The 14,017-nt window shown below is 38.7% G+C and overlaps 1 protein-coding gene across 11 annotated transcripts in view; it reads left to right on the plus strand.

Annotated features, from left to right (window-relative positions):
• The window catches only part of UNC79 (unc-79 homolog, NALCN channel complex subunit), a 266,546-nt gene that overhangs the window by 155,297 nt on the left and 97,232 nt on the right, over window positions 1-14,017 (plus strand). For 10 of the 11 annotated variants that reach the window (XM_042944164.1, XM_042944162.1, XM_042944169.1 and 7 more), the window contains 4 exons: window positions 355-556; window positions 1,625-1,804; window positions 3,292-3,357; window positions 11,743-12,029. In XM_042944164.1, the coding sequence (XP_042800098.1) occupies window positions 355-556; window positions 1,625-1,804; window positions 3,292-3,357; window positions 11,743-12,029 (735 nt within the window). The remainder of the gene's footprint in view (window positions 1-354; window positions 557-1,624; window positions 1,805-3,291; window positions 3,358-11,742; window positions 12,030-14,017) is intronic. The other variant, XM_042944165.1, reaches the window with a different exon arrangement.

The raw sequence follows: 14,017 nt of genomic DNA on the forward strand, positions 1-14,017 counted from the left end.
CTCTTGATAGAAACTACAGACATTGAAAAAAGAAACATTGGTTTGAGAGCATTTGGATCAAGTGGTTATTAGGGAATGCATCTAAAAACCAATAACATACATTTAATTTAGATTTCTGAACTAAAATTCAAGAGAGATTCTACAAGTAGAAGTTCCTCTTCTGTATTTTATTTCTACCAGACTTGCAATGAAAAAAGATTTTAGTTGGAGTATTCTACATTATATTATCCTATATTACATTATATGTATGGATTGAGGAGGTTACCTCGTTTTACTGACTTTGCTTAGTGTAGCTGCTTTGAAGTAGCTTAGATGTTTACATCTGACTTACCTTTTCTCCCCTCTCTACCCCAGGGTCTGTGTCTTTGTCTTGATTTCCAGTTTGATACTGTGGTTAAAGATCGACCCACAATACTGAGCAAGCTTTTACTCCTGCATTTTCTTAAGCAAGATATTCCTGCTTTGAGCTGGGAGTTCTTTGTCAACAGATTTGAGACACTTTCTTTGGAAGCTCAGCTACATTTGGATTGTAACAAAGAATTTCCTTTTCCTACAAGTAAGCAAAAGAAGAGCTTGCCTTAAACAGTCACAGTAACTGTTTTTGTACCTGCTAGAAAAGCAGACAATACTATGCCTGTAACTTAATTTCCCATTATGAAGGATACCCTGACTTCATGAACTCAGTTTATCAAATATTTATTAACTCTTTAGTAATCCATAGGTTAACCATTTTCTGGCATTCCAGCCTCAAAACTCTTCTCATTTCCCTGAGGACCTATGATAACCATTTCTGATGGTGTGTTTCTTAAATATTATTCAGTCATCACGCAATGTTTGTGAACAGTTTTGTGAGATATATTTACACTTTGCAAATTCACTCTTACATGCTTATTAATCAGTTAGTTACCTACAGTTCTAAATAGATGGGAAAAGTTGGTCACTCAACCATTTATCCAGTGATAATAAAAATTAGACAATGCAATCTTACAGTCTAAACAGAAAAATCATAGGTGAGAGGTGCTTGGGTGGCTCAGTCGATTGAATGTCTGACTCTTGATTTTTGGCTCAGGTCATGATCCCAGGGTCGTGGGATTGAGCCCTGTGTCCAGCTCTGCACTGAGCATGGAGCTTGCTTAAGAGTCTCTCTCTCTTCCCTTCTGCCTCTCTGCCCCTCTCCCCCACTTGCATACTCTCTCTCTAAAATAAAATTTTTAAAAAATTAAAAATAAGAAAAAGGGAAAATCATAGGCAATAGTCATGATAGGCAATAGCGATGACTTTTTTTGAGAGCGAGAGTGCTGGAAAGGGGCAGAGGAAGAGGGAGAGAGAGAATCCCAAGCAGACTCCATGCCCAGTGCAGAGTCAGATGCAGGGTTCCATCTCATGACCGTGAGATCATGATCTGAGCAGAAATCAGGAGTCGGATGCCTAACCGAGTGAGCCACCCAGGTGCCCCTATAGTGATGACTTTTTATATAAGACCCACCACAGAAAGAGAGATGAATGATTCATGTATCCATGAAAGATGTATTTTAATCTTGAAAATATACACAGATGGATTGTTTCAAACTAGTTGTGCTACGTAGCCTGTTAAAGAAAATAACATCTGATTCCTTTTGCACAGCTATCACTGCTGTAAGGACCAATGTCGCTAATCTCAGTGATGCGGCATTGTGGAAGATCAAGAGGGCTCGTTTTGCGAGGAACCGCCAGAAGAGTGTGCGTTCTCTGAGAGACAGCGTGAAGGGGCCTGTGGAATCCAAGAGGGCCCTCTCCCTCCCTGAGACCTTAACTTCCAAAATTCGTTGAGTATCTTCTTCCATCCTTCCTTGAAATCTGTTTAATGTCTTTCTCAGGCTGCCTTGTCTTGTCGAATGTTCACAGAGAGTAGCATATTTAGCAAACTGAGCTCCTTCAGCAGTTTTGGGCTTCAGATTCTCTAGAGGGTCACCCCAGGGATGTCAGTGCTATGGGGGGCTTTTTCCAGTTTGTGGGTGAAGCAAAGCCCTGGTCCAGCAGTAGATTGTTTTGAAATGTAGACGGCAACAAATCCACTGAGGCCTGGCCAGAAACGCAGAAGCCCCATTCGCTCCTAAGTCCTATGATACGAAGGTGTGCACGACCAACCTTGTAACCAAAGAGCTTCCCCAAAAAGACGTAGACAGGTCAGACCCATGGCAGCGGAGGAGGCAGAGTGGAAATTTGGCGTACATTTGCTTTTCATGCATGATGGAGACAGTCAAACAAGCTCCCAGACAAACCAAAAATAAGGGTTGCTTTTGAAAAGGAAGAACCAGGCTGAGGAGAAGTTGAATTTCTGCACAACTTCGCCAGATAATTTATACATAAAAAGAAGCTTCATCGCCAACTTAAAAAAAGACCACATATACTTGTTTTCTAAAGGTCTTTCTTTATATTGCACTTGGAAAGAGAACAAAAATTTCCCTAAATTACCAAATGACTAAATGACCACTAATGATTAGCAATGGCTCGTGAATGACGAATAATTAAAAATTCATAACTAAATCACCATACCAGTGAATGGGCACATTTAAATACGTTACTAACTTGTAAAATTTATTAAATGATTTAATTTTTAAACAACTGCTGTGATATCCATAACACAACCCCATAAGACATATTTCTTATCCTGTCAGAAGTGAAAAGGTTTGCTTTTTTCATTGGCATTTATTAGAAGACAACCTAATATAGCATAATCATTTTGAATCATAAATATGATTTGATTTTATTTATTGCATTTTTCTCTAATTTATGACAAGCTATAGAAATGTGATTTTGTGAAGTTTGGAAGGAGTCAATGAAAGCCCTTTAAGCCACCAATAGCTCAGTTTTTCAGGGAGCAGAGATAATAGCAGGTGGCCATTTAGGAATAACCTGTATTAGTGCTAGGCTACAGGAAAGACTGAATCAGATCCTAGAAACTGATATCTAGATTAAATAAATGACAATTTCTATGAATTTCTCAGTTCTTTTATAACTTAACTCGTCACTTTGGGGATATAAAGTTCATTTATTGTTCTTTCTTGTTAACTGACTCCACATAACAATTTTGAAGATTAAGAGTTTAAATAACATTCAAGGATGTTCTTGAGATTCACATAAAACCACAAAGCTTTTGTGACTCAAACATCTCTTGTGCAACATTAATTACAAATGGGACAACGAAACTTGAACATGCCCCTCCTATCCAGTGAGTTAGCACTGAGTGTATTTTCTAGGCTCAAGTTGTTTTTAATGCTTATTTAAATAGAGTTGTTGTTGATTTTTAAGCTATGAGGTTGACCAGGCATGAGCAGTCTGCTCCAGCTCTCGGTGGGACACCCGAACAGACACCAGGTAGGTACTTCTGACGTGGAAGGGCTGTGTGCAAGTGTCCATACCCCAGGTGCACAAGGTAAAGAATGCAGTGCCTGTAACTGGACCAGAGTGCTAGATTTAGGGTTTGCAAACTGGAAGGGTCTTACCCCAGAGGCCCAAGCATTTGAGCCCCTGACATAGCAGTTCTGTCTCTCTTAACGTGGGCAGATGACTTTTTGATCCCATTCACTTTTGGTCCAGTAAGAGGTATCACATTACCTGAATATGCACTTTTTTCCCAGAGAGCCGTTATGACTAGAAGTATACATTCTGCTTATATTTGTATGTGTATTTACACATAGAAATATTATGTTCATCTATACCTGCTATAGAAAAAAACATACATTTCATTTACATTTTAAAAGGTTATACATTGGAGCCACCATCACTCACCCATCCCCCGTAGCCATCCTTGATTATTTGCGACTCTACGCGCATTTCTGTGTCTCCGAGGAAGGAGGATTTCAACTGTTTGGAAGACCATAGGATCATATTCAACTTGGTTCAGTGTAACTACCATTTGATGTCCCTTGAGAGATTACAGTTCATCATGAAGGATCGATCCTAAGGATTGAGGGGGCACTGGCAAGGCTGGGACAGATCGAATGTTGTCTGTACAAATGCCACAGTGCATTGGGAGGGTTGTGAAGGGTCTGAATACCTGCTTTTTTGTCAAAAACAAACTTGGTAATTACCACCCATTTATCATGCTTTAGAACATTTGGTTTTTCATCTAAGAATAGTTTTAAGATAAACTCTTCAGAATGGCCTCAAAAGGAAAATTTCAAGTAAGGAGGCTTTTCAAGACCGTGTATGCTAAGTGTTATAAAAAATGATGCCAGAAGGAGAGGCAGCTAGGGGTGGAGTGGGGGGGAAGAGAGAGCCCCAAAGATTATGAATGCCAATGACAGGTGTTGGCCGGAGTGTATTTTCTCTTAAAATTGATGAGAAAGAAGGATCAGCAAGCCCTTGGCTGAGGCCCCCTACCTTGGTGTTTGCATTGCTCATGCCTCAGTTGTACTGGGATTTAAAAAAGAATAAAAGTAACAACCTCTGACCCTTAGCTTCATTACCAATGTGGAATCCATCCAGTTTCCCTACAATGAGGTCTTTTTGAGATGAGTCTTAATGCAATTTCATAAATTATCTTTTATTTTACCCCATCTTTTCTTTTTGTCATAAGTCTTAGTTGAATTAATTATTCAATTAAAGTCTCTAATTATTATTATTACCCATTTTCACAATCCAACCAAAGGACTCCTCTCACTTCTCTTTGGGGAAATGTATACATATGTTTCTTGAAGTTAAAAAAAAAAAAGCCTTCAGGGGCACCTGGGTGGCTCATTCGGTTGGGCATCCCACTCTTGATTTTGGCTCAGGTCATGACCTCAAGGTTCATGAGATGGAGCTCCTCATCGGGCTCTGCGCTGACAGTGCAGAGCCCACTTGGGATTCTCTCTCTCCCTCTCTCTCTCTCTCTCTCTCTCGGCACCTCCCCCTCTCTTTCTCTCAAAATAAATAAATAAACATTAAAAAAAAAAAAAAAGCCTTCAGGCCTTAATTGTCCCACTAAAAGTGACCAGATAGAAATGGGGCAGATAACAGCGTTGTTTATATTAAATATAAAGGTAAAGCTCCTGGAAAGGTAATTTACACCACCATAATAAAAACTCGTTTAGATTTGGAAACAACTGGCTTAGCTTAAGAGGCCATTTCAAACTAGTTTTTCATTTTTGCATTATTGTTTACTAGACAGTATATTTTTTACCTTGGGAGCAAAGACATGCCAGGATAATCATAAGATTATACAGGATGGTTTAAGATAGCAATTAAATGGAAACTGAAGAACTTGTTACTTGCGGGACATACTTTTGTTCCGTCCAAGTCTTGAGCTTCTCTGTGCAAGACCTCTTATTGACTGGGCCTGAAATATAGCATATGCCCTTTAATTATGCAGCAAGACTTATTTTAATTGCTGTTTAGGCTGAGCCTTTTGGCATTGGATTTGTAACTAATGGCTTTTTTATCTTAGCTTTTACATATTACATACGGCAAATTTTGCATCAGAAATACACTTGTATAGAAGGTGTACTTCACAAGGCTAGTGAAGAGCTGCATTCCTTTATGACGTTTATGAGTCAAATCAAAGACCTTTGCTCATAAATGAAATTCCCAGGAAATTATAGCTGGAAAATTAGAGGTATGTTAACATTCTCATTTTACAGAAGAGGAACCTGAAGTTCCCAGAAAGGAACACGTTTCACAAGCTGTTGGTGACAGATCTGGGTCTCAAGCCCAGGCATCTTGATCTCTGGTGCAAGGCATGCATGGTAACTGCCAACTGGAGCTCAGCACCTTTATTTAATCCTAATTGATGAAATGTTCAGTTTCACCTGCTAATCTGAAATTGGTATAATTATAATTATTTATAAGGTATATTTTCACTGATTCTGTGAATACCAGGAATTACCTTTGGTGATTCAGAATACCTGTTGAATATTAATTGAATATAATATAACAGTTTGATAGGTTGTAACAGCCTACCAGTGAAAAACTAGTATCCACCCCATGTGGTCACGGGGAGCTTAATTATAACCTGTTCCTCATCCCCCAGAATAAAGAATTAAATAATGATAGGTATATAATAATAAGAATAACATTTCATATATGTATAGTACCTCTTTATCTACTAAGAGGGTTTTTAATATGAGTAATCTAATTTTGATTTCACAATTCTGGATATGTATAAAGTATTATTATTATTAATTTTGCTTTACATGTAGATACGAAAACTGAGGTCCTCAGAGATTAAGTAATTCTGCTTAGATAATTTGCTCAAGATCACATATAACTAACTAGTTGGAGACTAATGCTTGAGTTCAAGAGACTTGATTTGCTTTCTCTCCACTATAACTACCTCTTGATGCATTGATGTTAGGGTGTTCCTGCCCTGTACCACATAAAGACTAGTCTGGTTATGGAGCTAACCTGGGCATTCATTTCTGCTACAGTGTGCCTTAAGGTCATGAGCGTCCACACCAAAAGAACTTCCCATTTAGGATCCCCAGATTGATCTAGAAGTATCCTAATCCCTAAAGCAACATGGGTACTCTCATTTCTACTCCAGCCTGCAGAGAGATCTTGAGATCTCTTGGTCTGAATTTGTATCAACAAGAGAAGGTGTCCAATGCTACGTAGCATTGGTAAAACTCTCTTGTATGGGCCTCTCCTTCCCCCCCCCCCCCCCCCGCCGTTAGTGTCCCAGCCTAAAACTCCAAATTACTTCCAAAGAAGTAATGCAGAGCATTACAAATGCAGAGCATTACAAGTGCAGAGCAAGCAGAGCAAGCTCAAATTACTTCTTTGGAAGTAATTTGGAAGGGCTCTCTCTTTTCTTTCTAGAGGTGGTTAATAACTCACATCTTCACTAACTTGCAAAATGCCTATTGATCATTAAGATCCAGTAACTCAAAGAGAACAGTTATTTTTATAGGAATGCCCTGTTTGAAATAATCATTTTGGGAAATGATAGTTTCTATTGAACAAACATTTATTGGCCACCTGCAATACTAGGAAATATGAAGAATGCAAAGACACATCAGAAATTTTTATATTCTCAACTTGCTTGTAGTCAAGTAAGGGAGATAAAGGATGAACATAAGTAAGCTCTCTTCCAGAGTGAATGTGACAGTGCTACAGGTTGGTTCACATCAGGTACAGCAGGTACAGCAGGAAGAGACTTGGGGGGCAACAGCCAGGCCTTGACTGGTGGATAGGGTGGGAAGGCATGGATGTGAGATAGGAAGAGGCAAAGGCAAGGATGGGGAGCACATGACAATATGGAGTTAGTCACTGGCCCCAGCTTTACAGCCCTTTTGTGGCTGTGCACACACACAACAGAACTGTGAATGAAGGTCTAAGTTGGGTTGATGGGCCAGGGAGATCGATGAGGTGGTGTCATTAGAACTACCAACATAATACACACTCATTTACAGTGCTTGATCATTGGTTTCTCTGAACAGATGCAGAGCAAGCTCATGGAAGTATGCTTCCTTCCTCTACCTAATTATCACTTGTTGGCTTGACAGGGGGGTCAGTGAGTCCACTTACACAGAGGAATATTCCCTATTTCCTTAGCCACTTCCTTGCTGTTTGGGGACCTCATCAGTTTTTTTCCTATATAGAAGAAGTATTTATTAGAGATATTTATTTGAATTCAGTGTACTTAGACACTTAGGAATAATAAGCATCTAGTATATGTCAGAACCTGCCCCATATTCTGTGAGCGGTATAAAAATGGGTAAGACATAGCATTCACCTTCAAGGAGCCTTTGTTCCCGTAAGGGAAATAGGCAAATGAGTAAATAAAAAGTTCTGCCTTATCAAAAAGAATAAAATCTTGCCATTTGCAACTATGTGGCTGGAACTAGGGGGTATTATGCTAAGAGAAATTAGTCAGTCAGAGAAAGACAAATATCATATGACTTCACTCATATGGGAACTTTAAGACACAGAAGAGATGAACATAAGGGAAGGGAAGCAAAAATAATATAAAAACAGGGAGGGGGACAAAACATAAGAGACTCTTAAATAGAGAGAACAAACAGAGGGTTACTGGAGGGGATGTGGGAGAGGGGATGGGCTAAATGGGTAAGGGGCATTAAGGAATCTACTCCTGAAATCATTGTTGCACTATATGCTAACTAATTTGGATGTAAATGAAATAAAATAAAATAAAATAAAAAGTTCTGTCTTGCAGTTTGCCACATGAGAGTTAGGAAATGATAATGGAAATTTCCCCCCATTCTTCTCTCCCATCTTCCCTCTTCTCTTGTCTTTGGGGATTTATAGAATTTAGGGATCACACCCTAAATTCTGAGAGGCTGAGAGGAGGGTGGGGATATGTAGTAAGAATGGCTTCTGAGATTCATAGGATGAGATTGGCTGGGGTTGGGGGTGCTGGGAGAGTATATCACCCTGAGCAAAGATACAAGGGTGGGAAAGTATTGGCTATGTTCTGAGATCCACATGTAGCCCAGCTTGTAAGAATGTTGACCATTTGGGGTGGAGTAATAGGAGATAAGTCTGGAAAAGCAGATCCTGATCCTGCCTGGTTTCAAATCATCAAATAAAATTATATTACACTTTGGAGTTTCAATCAGTTGTGCCACTCTGTGGACAGATTATGATGGAAACAGTCCATGATAAATTTATGGTAGGAGTAACTCTGCCTCATGATTATAAAGATACTTAATTTTTCTTTAGAGAAATGGTAAAAGCAAAAATTCAACACGTTAAATCTCCATAGTTAAAAACAGATACAGGAATTTCATAGACTATGATGCAAAACTAGAATTCCAAAGTGTTTTAATTGCCACATCTTAGAGAAAATATCATAGTCCTTCAGTTTTAAAATGGAAATTTCATACCCTTTGTAGATAACTAAGCCAGTAATACTGTCCTTATCAATAAAGAAAACTCCAGCTTTTCTAAGCTCATTTTTCTTAGGGATTTGATTAAGGAAACCTTTTTTTTTTTTTTTTTTTTTTTTTTTTTTTTTTATGGAGAGTGTCCCAGTGACAAACTTATGCTGTTGTAAAGAAAGATAATAGACACGGCATAGACTTGCAAAGCCCACACTAGAGGAGTAAATTTTGGATTGAAAGATTTTTTTTTCCACTTTATGAAAAAGTTTCATCAACTATTTCTTTTTTTTTTCTTCAGTACATTTAATGGTTAAAGATCATTCGTTATTGCTTATTCAGGGGAAGCAAAGAAAGAGCAGCAAACTTAAAACTAAAACACTGAAGATCAATGAAGATATATTTCAAATGAAAATAGGGCATTCGTGAAGTGGTACTTAATCGTTAGGAAAATAGGATTTGACCAGAAAGGTTAGGTTACATACTTTTTAAATGAACGTCTACTTACAATGGGAAGGGTTTTGAAATATTTAAAAGATGAAGTCTGATGATTTGTTTTCTAGACCTGAACTAGGATGGAATGATATGAGGAGCCAGTGTCTTAGTTCAGCCTTGTTTGGAACCCCCTTACTTCTGTATTGAGGTCCCTGGATACTTAGGGCCATAAACAAAGAGTGACTCCTTCGCAAACGCTCCTTTGTTCCATTTTTAACACGGGGATTTTGGAGTCTAGCCAGTCCGAACTTGGAGGTGGCTTCACAGGATAGTGATACAAAGTCCCTTAAATTTTGCCCCCACCCCCCACCCCCAGCTGAAATAAATTGAGGAATGGAGCTATATTGTAACAGCCATCACTTGCTGTTACAATAACATTGAACCCTGCAGGGAGCCTACATTCTCACACTTGTGACATTCTTGGCCTGATCTTGCCCAAAGCAATAATTCCTTCTAGTTGTAAAGTAATAGTCTGGAGAAGAGGAAAAAAAAAAAAAATCAAGATTAAATATTTTTCAATGCCGGAAAGATGGTTCTCTAAACTTTTCCTATTTTGTTTTATGAGGATTTACATAGGTATTGCTTTTGGTCTGATCTTCTATTTCAGACATTTAATTTAATTGTAATATACAGCAATGTTTCACATTTCTGGCCTCTTGGTAAAATAGGGTGTTCCACATAAATGACTTATTTTTTCCTGATGGCTGATGTGTGCCTCATAAATAATGGTGTTAGCAAATTATTGATCACTGTCATTGATGCATATAGAACACTGTAATAAACAGTCCTTAGGTTTTATAGGAATAGTTTTTGGTGAAACCTTCTCTAAAGTACATTGCACACATTTACTCTTCATACACAGACTCTATCAGATAGAAAATGTTAATGTCCTAGGGTCCTATTGAAGTTTGTCGGGTGGTTTCCCCTAAATGAGAGGCTCTTAGACTTAGTTGACAATGTTGCTGTTCACCCACTGCCAATGACCCCTTCTCAGTATATCACTCTGGAACAGACAGACATTATTCTGAGCATCTGGGGAAAACTAGACAGCCAAGCTTGTTACCTCACTTCTAAACTAGTAAATTCTGAAGTTGACATTACTTTCATGCCACTGCTCTAGGGAGGTGTTTGGCCTTGAGACAGCTGGTTTCCTCAGTCCCCAGAAGTAGTATTTCCTCTTTCTCGTTTCTGTTGGGTGTGTCCTGAAAGATTGAGACTTGGCCAAATTAGTTGAGGAGTTAATGGATATAAATTACTACCTACCTCCTCTTTGTAGCCTTCATCCCACAATTATACCAGATATAATCAAGGTCTGGTTTATAATGGTTTGTAACCAAAGCCTGTCATTGTTTAGCAGAACTTTTCTGGCAGAATGAGAGACGAGAGTGCTGGTGTGTGTCACCTAAGCCACCAGGCAAAAACCTTGTTTTCAACTGAGAAATTCTGATGTTGCCTGTCAAAGAAAGGGCACGAATTCAAACCCCAAATAACCCTTGAATAAGGCCCCAAACATAAATATAGAAGAGCTAATCTCACTCTTCCTTCACCAAAAGTCCCAAACCAAGCCAGATCAGAAGAGGCAGAAAAACAAGTGGAGACAGGGTATAATTTTTGACTTTGAAAAATAACAGAGACAAAGTCAGTGTCAGGGAGCTGCTCAGATACAATTATTTGTTAGGTTAAGAGTAAGTCAAGGACTGAGGTATTTTTTCTTTCCATGTAAACTCTCAGCTCACCTTCATGTGATACTTTTCTGTTTTCAAAAGCTCATGCTTCTTTCTTTCTGTCTGTCCCCTCCCTTATATGTTTCTCATTACATATAGCAGGGACTATAATTTATTATTTATAACTTTGGCTATATCCTTCAAAGAGCACACACTGCTAATATCTCAGGATTTGGAAAAGAAAACTTTACTCCCCCCCCCCCGCCCCCCGCCACCCCAACCAGCTGATTGATGAACATATCTGAATTGAGATAATAGTTTAAACAAAATAACTCAGTGGATGTTTTTGTGCTCAGTGGATTTTAGGATATTATTTTTGTGGTTATCTTTATGTGCTTATTTTACAAAGCTGGAAGAGAAACTTATCTTTATCATTGAGGATAAAACTTTGCCAAGAGACTTAAAAAATTGCTAAATACAAAGCTTATTTAGGTATTTTTATTGCTGTTCAAAGATAACCGTGCTTTCTAGTACCTTATTTTTATTTCTATTCCCTTATTACTCCCAAATTACTTGGTCGTGGATGGACACAATAACGTCCACCCCTGGACTAATGCTTTGCTCGGTAGCCATAGTTTGCCTTTAAATTTGCCCAGAACAGACCCTTTCAGTATTTAGTGGAAGCAGCTAGAATGGTGCTTTATCGACACCATTTAGTGTGATTTTAGTGTGAACTTCCCTGTGAGGGAGCCACTCACTCATGGCCTTTCTTGCACTGACAGGACAACAGTCTCCTGAGAATGACAACACCATCAAGGACTTGCTCCCCGAAGATGCTGGGATCGACCACCAGACAGTTCACCAGCTGATCACAGTGCTCATGAAGTTCATGGCCAAGGACGAGAGCAGTGCCGAGTCAGACATCAGCAGTGCGAAGGCCTTCAACACAGTCAAGCGGCACCTGTACGTCTTACTCGGCTATGACCAACAGGAAGGTTGCTTCATGATCGCACCTCAAAAAATGCGCCTGTCTACTTGCTTTAATGCGTTTATTGCAGGAATTGCCCAAGTAAGTGTAAGCTTTCAGGAGCCCTATTGTTGGCGTTTTAGGAGAAGCAAGTCATTAAGTTCCATTTGGCCAACATTGGTTTTGTGTAGAGGTTTACACAAGTCACTTTATCAGGTAGGGGTGTGTGGAAAGGAGTATGAGATGAGTAAGACTTACAGGGAGTATAGAATTTTGGGGTGGGGGCAGGAGTGAAACATACCTAACATAAAATTTACCATTTTAGCCATTTTTAAGTATATAATTCAGTGGCATTAAGTGTATTTGCATTGTTATGTAACCACTATCCATCTCTAGAACTTTTTCATTATCCTAAACTGAAACTCTACCCATTAAACAGTAAGGGAGTGTAGAATTTTTGTTTATGGGTTTTTAAAAATCTCGTATCTTTTTTGGCTTCAAGTGGAGAATTGAGTTAATCATACGACTTACTCCATGTTACATTATCATCACTGGCTTTTTCCGTGTTGTCTGTTACTGCTAACTGCTGAATTTTACACCGTGGTGTACGTTTACCATGCTTTAACTATCCAGTCCCCCCGTGATGGATAGTCATTCCCCCAGTGATGGACACTCATATTGCTCCCATCTCCTCACCACTCCATACAGCTCAGCAGTGAACATCCTGCACACGTATCTTATCCACCACTGTGAGAATTCCTTTCAGATATGGATAGAGGGCAGAATTAATGTTATTATTGGGTATATGTATGCCTAATTTGACCAGTGCTACAAATCTCACTCTCCAGAACCAATCTGCAACGGGTGTCGAACATGGGGCTAGAGAGAAATTGCTATGAATTTCAACTCTGCCACTGTTATTAACTGTTATGGCCTTAGGCATCCCCTGCTTCTTTGCTCATTAGTAACAGATTTTTGTTTTTGAAAGATTAGAGACACCATATTGCAAAGCCTTTAATCAGTGCCTGTCTCATGGTAGGAGCTCAGTGATGGTAGCTTTTATCAATTAGTTCAAATAGATTGTAATATAATGAACACAGATAAGCAAATTGGCAGCAATATGTACGTAGTTGTCTTTTGCTGATCCTGGTAACTAGACGGATCAACCCGAATACTCAGTTGTTTATGATGAAGGGATCCTCCATTTCAGGTCCAGACTCCCCTCCCTTCCTCTTTTCTTCCCTCACTACTCTCTTTTTTTTAAAAAAAAAAATGTTTTTAAGTTTATTTTGAAAGTGAGAGAGCACAAGCAGGGGAGGGGCAGAGAGAAGGAGAGACAGAATCCCAAGCAGGCTCTGCACTGTCAGTGCAGAGCCCGATACAGGGCTCAAACTCATGAACCCTGAGATCATGACCTCAGCTGAGATCAAGCGTTGGACGCTTAATGGACTGTGCCACCCTGGCACCCCCTACTCTCTTTCTATATTTATATTATGCATATTTATTTTAATAAAGCAAAAGATTAAATACGAATCTCCAGGAAACCCATGACAAAATAAGTCACTAACATTTTGGTGTATACTGCTGGCTCCAAATTTATATACATTCGTATATACATATATACATGTATACGCGCACATATTTTCTACAATAATGGGATCATATTATACATGTGGATAAATATACGTAACCTCTTTTAAACTTTATTATGAAGTTGATATCATGTAAATAAATTTGTATCATATCCCATTTAATGGCTACATAGTGTTGTCATACAAACAATCTTTCACTTAACTAATCTCGTATTGTTGACTATGGAGGTTATTTTCAAATTTGGAGTGACTATAAGGCTGGATATCTTTATGTATACATCTTGCAACAGTTGTCTGATTTTTTCCTTAAGATTTATTTAAATCTGTATTGGGGGCTGTAAGTACCTTTTCTTACTTCTGAATAGATATTGCTAACTTGCTCTCCTGAAAGTCTGTGTTGAATAATACTCTTGCCAGTGACATCTGAGAATGCCTGTTTTCCCCAGTGATTACCAATAGTGGGTGTTTTAATTGATTCTAGTTTAATTCTAGTTAATA

This window comes from Panthera leo, chromosome B3, assembly GCF_018350215.1.
Source record: "Panthera leo isolate Ple1 chromosome B3, P.leo_Ple1_pat1.1, whole genome shotgun sequence".
NCBI lineage: Eukaryota > Metazoa > Chordata > Mammalia > Carnivora > Felidae > Panthera > Panthera leo.